We start from the raw sequence: 13,976 nt of genomic DNA on the forward strand, positions 1-13,976 counted from the left end.
TCCCTAAAAAGTTAAAATTAAGACTATTATATTATTAAAACAAACAAAGTCAATGAAATCTCCATTTTCGTAAGTGTCAATGATAATAATTCATAATTCATAAAATTTGTCAATAATCGGTTTCAAATAATAATTATATCCACAGTAGAACCATGATTTTTTTTACAATATTTATAAGTATGACAATCTCTTTAATTCATAATAATATTATTTCATAATATAATTGTAGGTATGGCAAAATCTGCCTATATTTCTAAAAAATCTCAAAATAAATGCAAAATATTTTTAATTAGAAGCACCATTAATAATAATTACTACAATATTCTATTCGTTTTTTTTTATATAATATTATTAAAATATAATAGAAATATTAACTGAACTGCTCCATAATAATTTTTCAATCATGATTTTGATATATTTGTCAAGAAATTATTAATTTTGTTAATAATTTAATAAAAATGTTGAGATGTCAATGAATCAAAAAAAAATATTTAAAATAAATTCATTTAGCATCTGGGGCACCGGACAATATAAATGTCGTATTCAATCATTTAGTTTAAAGCTTATTCTATTTTTTTTTTCTATTTTTCCTTTCCATGCACTTTACTTAATCTTCTAATGATAAAGTGACAACAGTATTTAAAACCAAAAACCCAAAAAAATCATTAAGCAATTAATTGTCGATTATTATCTACAGTTGCGATATAAGACAGTTTGATGACTAAGGTCTATACTAATTTTGAGACCGGACAACACAAACACAGACCCCTCCAAACCGACCCGCCTAGCACTACACTTGATCATAATCGAGGGTATCACTAGGCGATATGTTTAGTTGTGAAGCATCAGCAGTTTGCCGCACTGGTAATGTCTCAAGTGAGCTTTGACTGAGTTTTCTGATTTTACTCTAATGCAAAGTGCCGTGGAAGAGAAAGGCACGGAGAATTAACAAAAAAGAAAAGGAATTTAATATATATGTACTTACTTATATATAATAAAAAAAACTTGAGATCAAACAATTATAATGGGCCATAAGTAGACAATATAATAATATATAGTGCAACTTTATATATAGATATGTTTTAAAATGTATGGCCGCCATTGTAGTTGGATTTTGGCTTACGTAGATGCTTACTTTTTGACCTAATTTACAATAAAATAGCATGTATTTTGACTTACATATCAGAAAGCACGAAATCAATCCATATTTTACTGATAAAAGAGTAGGTATATGTCAGCAGGATTTATCAAAATTTAATTTGAATGTTTCTGGTATGTTTGTCAAAGTACACATTCTTCATAATATATTACGTTATAGATGGCAAGCAACTACATAAATGAGGCTACCCATGTCGTTAAGGCTATAATACTTCAGTTGAGGCATAGTCTATAACGATCGTGACTACGCGACACGCAGTCATAAAAATTCAAAATGCGTCCATTTAACGTTATGTTTATTGTTATTTAAGTAATATATATTCATTGACATGTTTTGTTTTTCGAGTAAATACGTAACGTTTTTTAGTCATCTTTACATGATTTAAGAATTACGCTATCACAAAACAAATTGACGTGCGCACAGGTAGACTATCGCTCTCCGAATGGCAACGCGGGCGAAATTACGTCCCACCTATTGCTGAAATTATTTGCCGTTTCACTGAAGTATGCTCTTAACAATTATTATACCCGGCAACCGCAGGAAGCCACATTTTTGTGGTTGCTTGCGGTCCACGTGTGCTGAGTTAATTAAAACTACGACATTAACCTATTAATATATGTATATTTTTTATGAATCCTATATACTTTTTTACGTAATTTTCCGGTGCCAAATCAAGTGAAGTTATTGTAAGGTCGGCATATAAATACATTGGCCACTTTATCAGTAGAACATTATATGTATCACCTTACAATAAAAACTACAATACCAATCATAGTTCCACTCTAGATATATAAATTTACAGAATAGCCTTTTTGGTCGTCAATGATATTTTTATGTGGGGGCATCCCCGCGAATGTTTAGTGCACCCTGATGTCCCTCGCGTGCACGGGGGTAGTGTCCTCGGGGCTGGGGCTGTCATCCCTGTGCGGCTTGACCCTGACGACGGAGCGGCGGGTGGACGACGTCGGGTCATCGCACTGCGCCGCGAACTGTCCGGGGATGCTCAGGGATCCGACGGTGTACTGAGGACCTATCATGGCGCCGTCGCTCAGCCTCATCTTCTCCGGATCGTAGCTGGACGGCATCGACTGCTCGGCGAAGACCACTCCGACGTTCAGTTGGGGGATGTCGTAGAACACGGTCAGGGTCAGCATCATGAACGTCAGGCCCACCAACAGGTAGACTGGGAAATTCGAAAAAAAAATGTAATTTACGGATATTTTGACGCGGAATAAAATGTCATCCTTTCCATTTTTATTGTAAAATTATTACTTGCAATGTTGTGTATTGCATTGCCACCAATAATAGTCATCGATTGCCACATACTTCTGCAAAACTGATTTCACAATACACACACTCTCTACTGAAAATTTGAGGATCTCCTCGAAATCTACACTCAAATAGTAGTGATTTTAGTTACGTGAAAGTCTGTGGCACTGACTGGTTTGGAGGCACCCTTCTGACCCCTTCCTCTGTGATCTTTGTAGATATTAAAATATAACAATAATTACGTTGTTAAAAATTTTCGACCGAATTAGAAAAGTTGTAATATTTATATTCGTTTCTCCATTCGTCACTCTTTATTACGTGCCGCCCCTATGCAACGCACGGCCTGCTTACCCATACGGGACGTCCAGTGATGTCCCTAGGCAAAATGCCGCCCCTGGGCAGGGCCATAATGCCGCCCCATTTTTGTTTACAATATTTTTTATCAACCGTGTTCGTGTCGTTTCTGGTCACCAAGGACGTCGAAGGGCAACGGAAGTAAACTAGACATCGCGAACCCGACAAAAAAAAACAGTTAAACCTTTTATGTTAATTAATGCATTTTGTTTCTAACCAGTGACCTGATTTATTTAAAGGAAAGATATTTTCGTTATTAAGTACTCAGTTTAGGTAGATATTTCTATATATTCCAAATAATTCTCCTCGATTTGCCGCCCTTGGAGTAACTGCCGCCCCCATGCGACGCTCAATGTGCCTACCCCCACAGGACGTCACTGGGGACGTCACCGATAACAGTACATGTCGTAATCAATTGATCATACTCACAAGTGGTGGCCACTTTGTATAACGGGCGCAGGGGCTGGTCAGGAGTGTCTCCAGGGATATAGTCTCCCAGGCCGATGGTCGTCAGCGAGATGAAGCAATAGTACAAGGAGTCCAGATAGTCCCACTCCGGTTCTAGGACGCTGAACACGGACGCCGGTATTGCAACGAAGAATATCGCCAATATTGATACTGAGAAAATATATTATATTTAATTAGAAAAAGAATATTACGGCATTACAGCGATTGGCCAATGCGCCATAATACATAATAAATACAAAATTATAAAAATATCTTAATTACAAATAACAACTAATATAACAAGAACGTAGAAAAGACAGCATGTGTATATATATGTAAATATTAAAGAAACATGATAATACATACAATTATACATTTAACCTATTTAACACGTCCACAAATATTATATAGTTAATAAAAAATAAATCAACCTTTATGGTGCCATCAAATAAGTTAATTGCACGATACACAGCATCATGAAACATAACATAACATCTTCAGGAACGAGAGGCTCGTCACATGCGCTGACCACCGTGCAACCAATGTTAGATGGCACCAAATCAAGCGTCCGACCGAGACTATTTTTCACAGAAGAAAAATTGTACCAGCGGAATACAAATTAAAATCTCCCAAAATAATAAGTTTTTTGTTGGGCAGAACCAAATTTTCTATTATGTGAAAAAAGTCACTGTATGTAGTCGCTGAACTGCCGGGAGGGAAGTATACAGCGGCCAAGTAGTGAACAAAAATTAAAATTTACTTTCAGACGTTAAACATTCAATTTGAGTATGTTGTACCAAATGTTAAAGATATTCAGCATTTATTTCACTTGGTTGGAATTATTCACAGTAATTTATAAAACGAGTTGATCACTAGGTATCCACGATATATATAATGCATATCAGTGGCGAAGGGTGGAGGTAGGCTGTTAAGATCCGACATAAATAGTGCATATTAAACTTTGTCAGTCATTTTCATTGAACTACGACTACAGTTTATAGATGGTGTTGGTTAGTTTATAAAAATCAATTAAACCATGCCTAAACTAAACCATAATAGTTTTAGTATGTTATGGGCGATTCGAAAAAATAGTGCACACTTTTTCATTCATACTTATTTGTTTCCGTTGAATTAAGAATATATGTCAGGTATACGTCATGTTGTTGGTTAGTTTTTTAAAATTCATTAAGCCCTGCCGACCCAAACCGTAGTAGATAAAATATATTGTTATACCTATCTATCAAATGTCCAAAATTATATATGGTTTAATGGCATAATTTATAGATTATTTTTTCACTATTATCAATTATTATGGCTTGCTTTTCGCAGTGTTTAATTGAATTAAAAAAAAAACCAACCAGCATCATCTGTAAATTGTTGACTTATGAAAACAAATACGTATGACTGACAAAGTTTATTGTGGACTATTTATGTCGGATCTTAACAGCCTACCTCCACTTTCGCCACTGATACAATGATACATATAGTATATGGAGATAGGCTGTTAAGATCCTACATAAAAAGTGCACACTAAACTTCGTCAATCAAACTTATTTGTTTTCATTGAACTAAAACCACAATGTGTAAATAGTGTTTATTCGTTTTTAAAATTCAATTAAACCCTGCCTAATCCAAGCCATAGTAGATACACAATAGACAAAATATATTCGTTTATATATAAAACATCTAAAATTATGCCATTAACCTATAAGTATAAGGCGGCTCTCGTGGTGCAGTGGGTAAGGCGCTCGCCTTCCACCCGAGAGTTCCTGGGTTCGATTCCCGGTCATGACAAAAACATTTATGTGTTTTTCTCAAAGCCTGGGTGTTTGTGATTGTTCAAAATTACTAACAACCACCTTGTACGAAAAAGCAAGGACATGGTTATTAATAATTCTATAAAAAAAAAAAAAAAACCTATAAGTATATCATTATAGTTATTTTATGGAGGAAGAATATTTGAAGAATTGATTATAGTTTGGTTTGGGTAAGGCTTAATATTATGTATACTTAATTCAAAGAAAACAACTAAGTATGACTGAAAAAGTTTGCAGTATTGTTGTCTGATCACCCTTGGCACACTTAAACTATTAATTAGTATGGTTTGGCTTGGCAGAGTTTAATTGAATTTTAAAAATAACCAGCACTATCTGCATATTATGGTATTAGTTCAATGAAAACAAATAAGTATGACTGACAAATTATTGTTTATGTCGAATTCTAACAGCCTTTCTCCACCCCTCACCACTAGGGATTCCAATCCCGGGATCCCGAGCTATTTTCGATACCTATGAATCCCGGCATTGATAAACATAATCCCGAAACTTTCGGCATTGATTTTTTTTATCAATTTTTATGTAAAATAAAATAAAAACGAAAATATAATAGAAAGAATGCTTTTAATAACAAATAACTACATTATAAATAAACTGAATTTAATAAAGTTTGATTTATACCCATGTGTAAGTTGCCGATTAATTTTATTTTTTCACATAAATTAATAAAAATGAGAAAGATTGGAAAAAAACAATGCTTTAACAAAGTAATTCCACCATGATCTCATACGTTTTACGACAGTTTCATATTTGGCTGACTAATTAGATTAAAGCGGATAATTCACATTATTATTTATATTACAATATTATTTACTTACTCCATTAAATTTATGTATTTCCAAGATTGAACGTATACAATATCAACAATAAATGTCTTAAATAGTATAAATTATACTAGATTTATTTTTGACCGATTTTATCAATGTTATTTGTAAATATAAATTTTTTATATTAACAATGGAAAAAATATGCAAATCCCGGGATTGTCAAATTGTAATCCCAAAATCCCGGGATCAGAATTTTGGCTCGGGATTGGATTCCCTACTCACCACAGAAATATATATTAGTATCAAAGTACTTTTTTCTTCCGTATCTGTAAAAACCGCAATCAAAGACGTTTGCTATGGTACAAGCTGGCGTCATTTTCATGTGATTATGACTAATGGTATGTCGGGATCATTGACTTAAACAATATGACTAAAATGATTGATACCAGAATGATCGTTAAATGAATAATTTTAAATATATCAATATTATCTCATTGATATACACACATACCAATAATAAAGAGATGCAGGAGCCTGATGGTAAACGGCTGATAGAGATGGCCAAGTCTCGCGTTCAGAGACCGAAGAAGCGCCGTCGCAGGAGTGAGGAGCCTCTCCACCAGCGCCGCCAGAAGCACGAGGGTCAGAGGAATCCCTGCCGCGGCATACACCATACAGAAGATCTTGCCGGCGCGAGACAGTGGGGTCACGTGGCCATAACCTGAGAAAACAGATTTTATAATAAATATGTGGTGCATTGCCGACAGGTAGGTATATTGTCAAGGATTTGGCAACTATTAAACCATTTTAACCATTATTATAACCATGTAGGTATCTTTTTTTAATTTTGACTCTATGTGTTCCTTTCTCACATAGACACTTTTAATTTAAAGTCATGTAAATTCAGTCAAAGCACTACTGAGTGCAATCTTGGGTAACTGCTCCCAGTCAAAAAAATACTGATGCTTTACATACAAACGTAGGGTATCGCGATAGCCCGATTAAGACCGGGTATGGTTTGCGTGGGGCCTTTAATTTCAAAATAATCATTTAATTCTAAAAGTCTCACAATAATTACAATAAAATAATATATTCAGTAACACTACTTGGAGGTCGTAATTGAAGAAAATATTTATATACATAGTAGAACATTTTTTAAGCCTTATGCGCAGATGTGATTTCTTCTAGTGCGCAACAATTAGATAGGGTAAACGTGATTATATTATTATCCTCGCCTGGCACCAATAATTGTATGCAGCATATTGCATAGCGCTCTCTCTCTCAGCGCCGCTCCGAGAATGTCTTATTTTCTGCCAAAATTATGAAACCTCACGTTGCGATAGCACGGGTTCGAATCCCGAGTCTGAAAAATCACGTGTTGTTTTTTCAATGTCTGTTTGCATGGAGCTAATCGGCTGAGCAAGTGGATAACACCCGTTTCTCGTAAAACAAAAAACTGTTACGAAATCTCTTTGTGAGGTGGCCAAGATCAATTTAAAATAAATATGATTCCATAGTTCAATTCCTCCCCACAGTAATTTGATATAATAAATACTCAACAACAAAAACATTTGTTTTATTAGCGGTAGTTATTTATAATATTATGTAATTCATATTAATATTAAAATTCCATTACATATTTGTCTTCATTTATCTATCTGTCTGTAATGCTATGCATGAGATAAAACATATTATGTAAATGAATAGGTGAGAGCAAGACAGAACAAGACTTATTTATATAAGTAAACGCAAATTCCAAATTAACACTTACAAAAGTATTAAATGACATTGTAATTTCAAATAATGGTATCTTATAGGAAACACTGAAAACACTTGAAAATGTAATATCTTTGAAAATGTCAATTTCTATTAGCATATACTCGATTAAGATTTCGGTAGTGGACAAATCGAAGTGAAAGAGTTAAAAAATCAACAAATTGGCGTTTAGATAAGAAATCAGTGTGTTATCCAACACACAATCAATCAAAAAGCGAAACATTATGGATGAGGAAGAACCATCATCCAAGAGTCACTTGACATTCAGCGATGGCGTGCTCGGCACTAATCAATAGACTACAAAACCTACGCCAGGCTAATGCAGTAGCTCACAGATAAATAATTGAAAAAATAATGTTGGCAACTGGTATTTTTTTCTAACTAATAAGAACCTACATTCTTTTTATCTTTTTCATTGTATGTTAATAGAATTTAAGAACTATAAATTGAGGTTTCCTCAGTGGGATACAACTTGGTAGAATTAATTCAAATTATACTGCAATATTCAGATCTCAATGTTTGAGTCTCATTAAAAACATTCGCGCCAATTTCGTATAGTTGATGAAAAAAACAACGACCCGAGTATTCCAAGCGGGCAATGTGCAAAGTGAAAAAAAACCTCCCTCTTAATTTGCCTGGCCTGTAGCCTCGTAAAGAAAGTACTTATGGGGGCTGTTTATATTAGCGGGTGTGTATTTACTGCGAGGGGGTGGAAAAGTTCTCTCGACGGGGTGCAGTGGCAACCCAGATGGAAGTTGTAAGATATAATGGCGCGAATTGCGCATTTCCAAAAGTGCCTATGAAAAAATGTTATTAATGTGAGAACCAACATTTCACGAAAACATTGCAACATATTATTTTGTTTCTTTTTAACTAAGTAAGATCTATTTTTAAAAGTTCCCGAATAACAATAAAATACTAGTCGCCATTTTTGATGAGAAATTAAAACCCAACATAACTAGATAATATTATATAACTGTTAATTTAGGCAATATAATCTATTGGAAAACATATATAAAAGGGTAGCTACCTACCAGAAGTAAAACCACAGAACAGATAATAAATAGAATTCCGATAGATAAATAATTGAAAACAATACGCTACATTTTGATACAGGGTTTTGAATGTGTGTGTCCTACGAAAATGAACCAGGCATTATATACGTGAAATAGTGTGTGTAATACACCAAATATTAAATGAGCGTCAATACATAAATAGAGAATAGTTGTCACTGTTGTCAGTATTCGACGTATGACGTATTCTAGGCACGTGGTTCTTCCGCCGGATTCTTCCTTACTCGAGATCGGTTACCTGCTACTTCGTATCCGTTAGATATTTCAGTTCACATTATTACTTTAATAATAGGTAAATTGATGATTATGGAAGGTAAATATAGGTTAATAACAATGCACGTGAACAGTGGCGTCCATAGACAAAGTGCCGCCCTTAGGAAAGCTTAGAGTTCACCTCTTTTTCATATTTGGTCTCAAATTCTATGTAAATTTGTTAGATACCAACCAGGGAATTCAGAAATAATGGGAACAGAAATACCTAATGGGTGTGGAGAAGCAGGCAACCGATCTCGAGTGCGGAAGAATACGGGATAAACTTAAACACGTGTCAAGAATACGTCATACGTCGAATACTGACAAATGCTCTCAGTTTATGCAATGACGCTCATTCTGGTGTATTGAAGGTTGCAACACACACTATTGCACGTCTATAATGCGTGGTTTATTTTCGTAGGACACTCACACATTCAAAACCTTGCGTGAAAAGTGGCAAAAATTCTCGCATTTGTCAAATTCAGATGTTCATGACGTGTGGACATGACCTTGTGGACCGACTGTGCTGAAAGAAAGCCTCTTAAGATACCTCTTCGCGCACCAGATTGTCGAGTCAATGATGATGACAATGCTTTAATTAAAAAAGAAAAATACGCCATTGTTTTACTGGGAGACGAAATTTCAATGGATTTTACAGTAAAAATGCATATTTACATTAACATGTTGCATTGTAGCCATTTTAAATGCATAGAAGACAGTGCGAAAGGAGTGCCTAGAAATATGGTTTGACAGGCTTTTTTAAAGTTTCAACTTACGGGATTTTTACACACCACAATTTTATTATTGATTTTTAAATTATCTTAAAAAAACTTTTGTTCTAGGTTCAAATTTCGTTTAGAACGATCTAGTTTAATTAATTTTGATTACCTACCTATATTTATTGGGTTTTAGAGCGTCTTCAGAAAAGAAATTCTTCAACAACTTTATTTTAATGTATATAATTATTATACTTTTGACAGTTTCTCAAACGAGTATTTTCCGACTATCTTTCTTCAAGGTATCCTCCCCTTTCATATTTCTTATGCACCCGTCAATTACATGCGTGGTCGCATGACCTATTTTGGGTGAAAGCTGTTTCTTTTATTTTGTTAACTGTCAATTCATGGTGGAACTGCATTGGATTGTTGTTTTTATTTAATAAAACGCATTTTTTTTGTAGTACTTATTCCACTTTTATATAATAGATTAGGACCGGTTTCGTCCGCCTCAGAGGGACATTTTCAACCGGTCTAATCTATTATATAAAAGTGGAATAAGTACTACAAAAAATTGCTTTTTATTAAATAAAAACAACAATGAAAGCTGTTTCCTCGTGTCAGGCTCATCAGGCACCAATAGCGAGGGCTGTGCGGCTGGTCAATGCATTCCCTAGAGATGGAAACATTTTTAGCGATGCATTATGTATTCTGTTTTTAAAATTCTATTTTATTGTTTAATTTGTATTTTTTTTAAATACTGTTTTTTTTTTGTTTTATTTCTTTTCTATAAAATATTTTTTTCTTGTTTTTTCTCTTGTTGATTTACTTGTACCTTTTATTCTAAATGTCATGCTGTGCACGTCTTGAATTAATAATTTGTTATGTGTTTTTGTCAATGTGTCTTTTTTTAAATAAATAAATTACTTATCTAAAATGTGTGATTATTATGTGACTATTAATTTCATCCGATTGTCATAAACCTGCAATATTTTTTCATTTACTAGTAACCTTATCTTAGTTACTTACCATGTCAAAAGCGACAATTAACATATTTTAATATCTCCATGGCTACGACCCTTTTCACGCCGTCCGCCATTTTCTTATTGAAAATGCAAATGGCCACTGCAACGGCGGCGGTAAAACTGCATCTCGAATAATGTATGTATACCATAAAAGTAGATATCTACATTACCGACCCATCCATTGCAAACTTTCCTCATACAAAGTTATTTTAAGAAGTTTCCAAAGGCTTGCAAAATTCAGAGCGCCATACTTTTGTTACCGGAGTTTGTGCTGTAAGAAAATCAACACAACGATACTTTTGCGCCAAAAGTTCTTTGCCAAGAAATAAAGATAATGATTTTGGAAATGGCGTGGACGACTACGCCATAACGGAAAGTTGAACAATATTCTGAGATTGTCTAATTAGCTCTGCATTCAGGTTATGTGATGGATATAAGGACCCACATGCCCAACCAAGGTCAAAATGGAGCTTTTATGGTATTTTCAAAGCATTAGCCTGAATATTCCTTAAACGTTGTAAATAATCTATTTATATACTCGTAATTTTGAAGCCTTATTATCCTTTATATTTATTTTAAACATTTGATGACTGCATTAAGTATTTTTATTACATAAAATAGTATTCTTTTAAACCTCTCGATCTAATGTTTTAGAATATAGTCAGTACATCCATGTGCAGTGGTGTTACAATTTTTTAGGTTTATTAATTTTTAAACGCATTTATAAAACCATTAGTAAAATTTATGTTGACATTACTTACTGTAGTGAAATATTTACGATAAAAAATTATATTTATAATCTCTATGATCCCAAATTTGACAAGAATTAGGCATTTTATTATTAAGGATAATAAGGCTTCAAAATTATATAAATATATTATCTACAACGTTTAAGTAATGTCCAGGGTTATGTTCTGAAAATACCATAAAATCTCCATTTAGACTTTGGGCATGTGGGCCGTTAAGATTGGTCCCATTTCTCATTGACCCATGTTCCTAAATTTAATATTTATAGTGAGTCACACGTTCAATTGGTTTTCTGTTATTATGTACATATATATTACCTAAATACATTGATATTATCTCTAGTTCTATCGAGTAGGTACCATACTTAATTATGACCTACGTCCTAAGGCTTTTCTGCTAGTATAAAATGTAATTTCTACGTGAATAGAACTTACCGATCGTTGTGACAACGGTACTGGAGAAGAATAACGACTGTCCGAAGCTCCAATTTGGTTCTCCTGATGCATTCCTCGAAGCTGATACGCCTCGGTTACCAGCTCGTACCACCTCTTCGATCAAAGTCTCTAGAGATTCCTCTGTAAATAAAGAAACAATTGGTTGATTATTACGAAATTCATCGTCAATTTAGTGATAATTTTATATAAGGTTTACATATTTACAGGTCATTAATCTGTTCCATTTTTTTAACACGTGAAATATATATTTAATGAATTTAAATATGATAAGATATTGAAGCATTATTATGATATTTTAGCCCCGATGTGACACGGGCGAGTTAGAATAGTTCTGCATTCAGCTGTCGAATTATTATGGCAACTTTGAAGTCATTTCATTTTTCATCAGAATACCATAACAATCGTACTCAAAATAAAACAACAACAATATAATACACCAAGCGAAAGGTTAACAAGCAATTCTCGTCTCTTCTGGATGCTGCAGAGATACACGTCAGATGGTAGAGGCAACGTAAACAAAAACAATTACAAAACAACCGTTACCACTTAACTCTCCAAATTATGTACATAATAATATGTACTCCAAATAAAATGCCCTCTTTAAATTGTTTAAATTTTTTTTTAAACAAGACACTTGATTTATTATCATAAAAAAATCTGTGTGTGTACTTATGTACGCGCGTTAGAATTTATACTTCTTTGGCGTAACAAAACAAAAACAAAACTTGTGATAAACTAGATTCTTTGACTAGCTCTTAATTATCTTGTTAAATTACACACTCAAGAAAAAGGACCGCTTATTGGAACGCCGTTAATTTTCTATACACTTTAACTTATATTATCTACTAAATTATATAATGGTTTCTCGTTGTTCTTATTTTTAAAGTACCAACTGTCACTCTGACGTTTAATCGTTTGTTTACGCAAAGAAAAGCAAATGGCCGACAATAATAAATTCACTGCCTTGGCAACGGAACAATTCTAAACTATAATATTATACTGTTTAATCGTCATGATTGCAGTATCATACTGTGGCGTAAAGGTAGTGCGAATCGACCCCTGCAGCTCCTGGGATAAAAAATATTGGAGAAATCCACGACGTTGGTTAGTAATTAATAGGTATCTACTTTGATTTAATAAAACAAAAACCGATTGCCGAAGTAGCTTGATTTAGAAGAACGCTGATGAGTAGGTATTAAAAAGGCCAATAGTTAAAATGTGTCGCAATTATATTATGTATGTTCACTAATCTGTAAATGGTCAAAATCACGTTTTTGTATGTTTCCCGCATTACTCTTTAGAGCAATGCCCATGTTATATATATATATTTAGATTCATCATGGAAAATGCTATGTTACTTTGTAAAAAAAACTCATTTTACAAAAAGAAAATCGTGAAAAACTTGAGTTGTGACACTTTTATATAGAAGTTTTGGGAATATTTCAACAAAAAATATTCAATTCGAATTATGACAATATAGTCACTTTCCACTTTATGACTATAATAAATAATATAGTATCCCAAATTTTGAGATACTAAATACAATACGTGCACACACCGAGGCGGCGTAAAGTCAAAAATGACACTGTGAAAATGAACACGTTCAAATTAGTCTCAATTTATTACCGTCACAATTCACTATTTTTTAGCAGATAGAGTTATTTTTGTGAATATTTCTGTATACTTAACTCAAAATCGTGTTTTTTGACGTAGACTCTATTTTAACGGATGTGCGAATTGCATATTATTATTTTCGGTCTGATCATGTAATATATTGTCAAAACAGTATTTATGATTTTAGTGTGAAAATATTCACAAAAAATTCGAGAAACATATTATTGTTGAATTAATAAATTAGGGACAAATATTCATAAATTTATGCGTATTTTATTGAAACAATTTAAAGTACTTATTCCAAAAATATAATACCTAGAAAATTTTCTTGGCAATGAAAAGATTAATATTAAAACACCTGATGGAATTTATGAAAAGTTTTCAGTATTGTAGATTTGGCAACTAGAGTGGAATTGAAACATGGATGCGTATTCATCTAAATATCACGACACTGCTGAATCCGTAAACTTTCATAATACGTGAATAA

At 33.4% G+C, this 13,976-nt stretch overlaps 1 protein-coding gene across 2 annotated transcripts in view; it reads right to left on the reverse strand.

Annotated features, from left to right (window-relative positions):
- Positions 1 to 1,500: 1,500 nt before the first annotated feature.
- Positions 1,501 to 13,976, reverse strand: part of LOC147075936 (potassium channel subfamily K member 6-like) — a 252,092-nt gene continuing 239,616 nt past the window's right edge. Inside the window, exons 3-6 of one of the 2 annotated variants that reach the window (XM_085942264.1) lie at positions 11,855 to 11,995; positions 6,343 to 6,552; positions 3,212 to 3,400; positions 1,501 to 2,342 (exon numbers count right to left, since the gene is read on the reverse strand). In XM_085942264.1, coding sequence (XP_085798390.1) covers positions 2,017 to 2,342; positions 3,212 to 3,400; positions 6,343 to 6,552; positions 11,855 to 11,995 — 866 coding nt within the window. In that variant the 3' untranslated portion in view covers positions 1,501 to 2,016. The remainder of the gene's footprint in view (positions 2,343 to 3,211; positions 3,401 to 6,342; positions 6,553 to 11,854; positions 11,996 to 13,976) is intronic. The other variant, XM_085942262.1, reaches the window with a different exon arrangement.

The sequence above is a fragment of the Rhyacophila brunnea genome, unplaced genomic scaffold, assembly GCF_057557595.1.
Source record: "Rhyacophila brunnea isolate RB1 unplaced genomic scaffold, BYU_Rbru_1.0 scaffold_14, whole genome shotgun sequence".
NCBI classification, from domain to species: domain Eukaryota; kingdom Metazoa; phylum Arthropoda; class Insecta; order Trichoptera; family Rhyacophilidae; genus Rhyacophila; species Rhyacophila brunnea.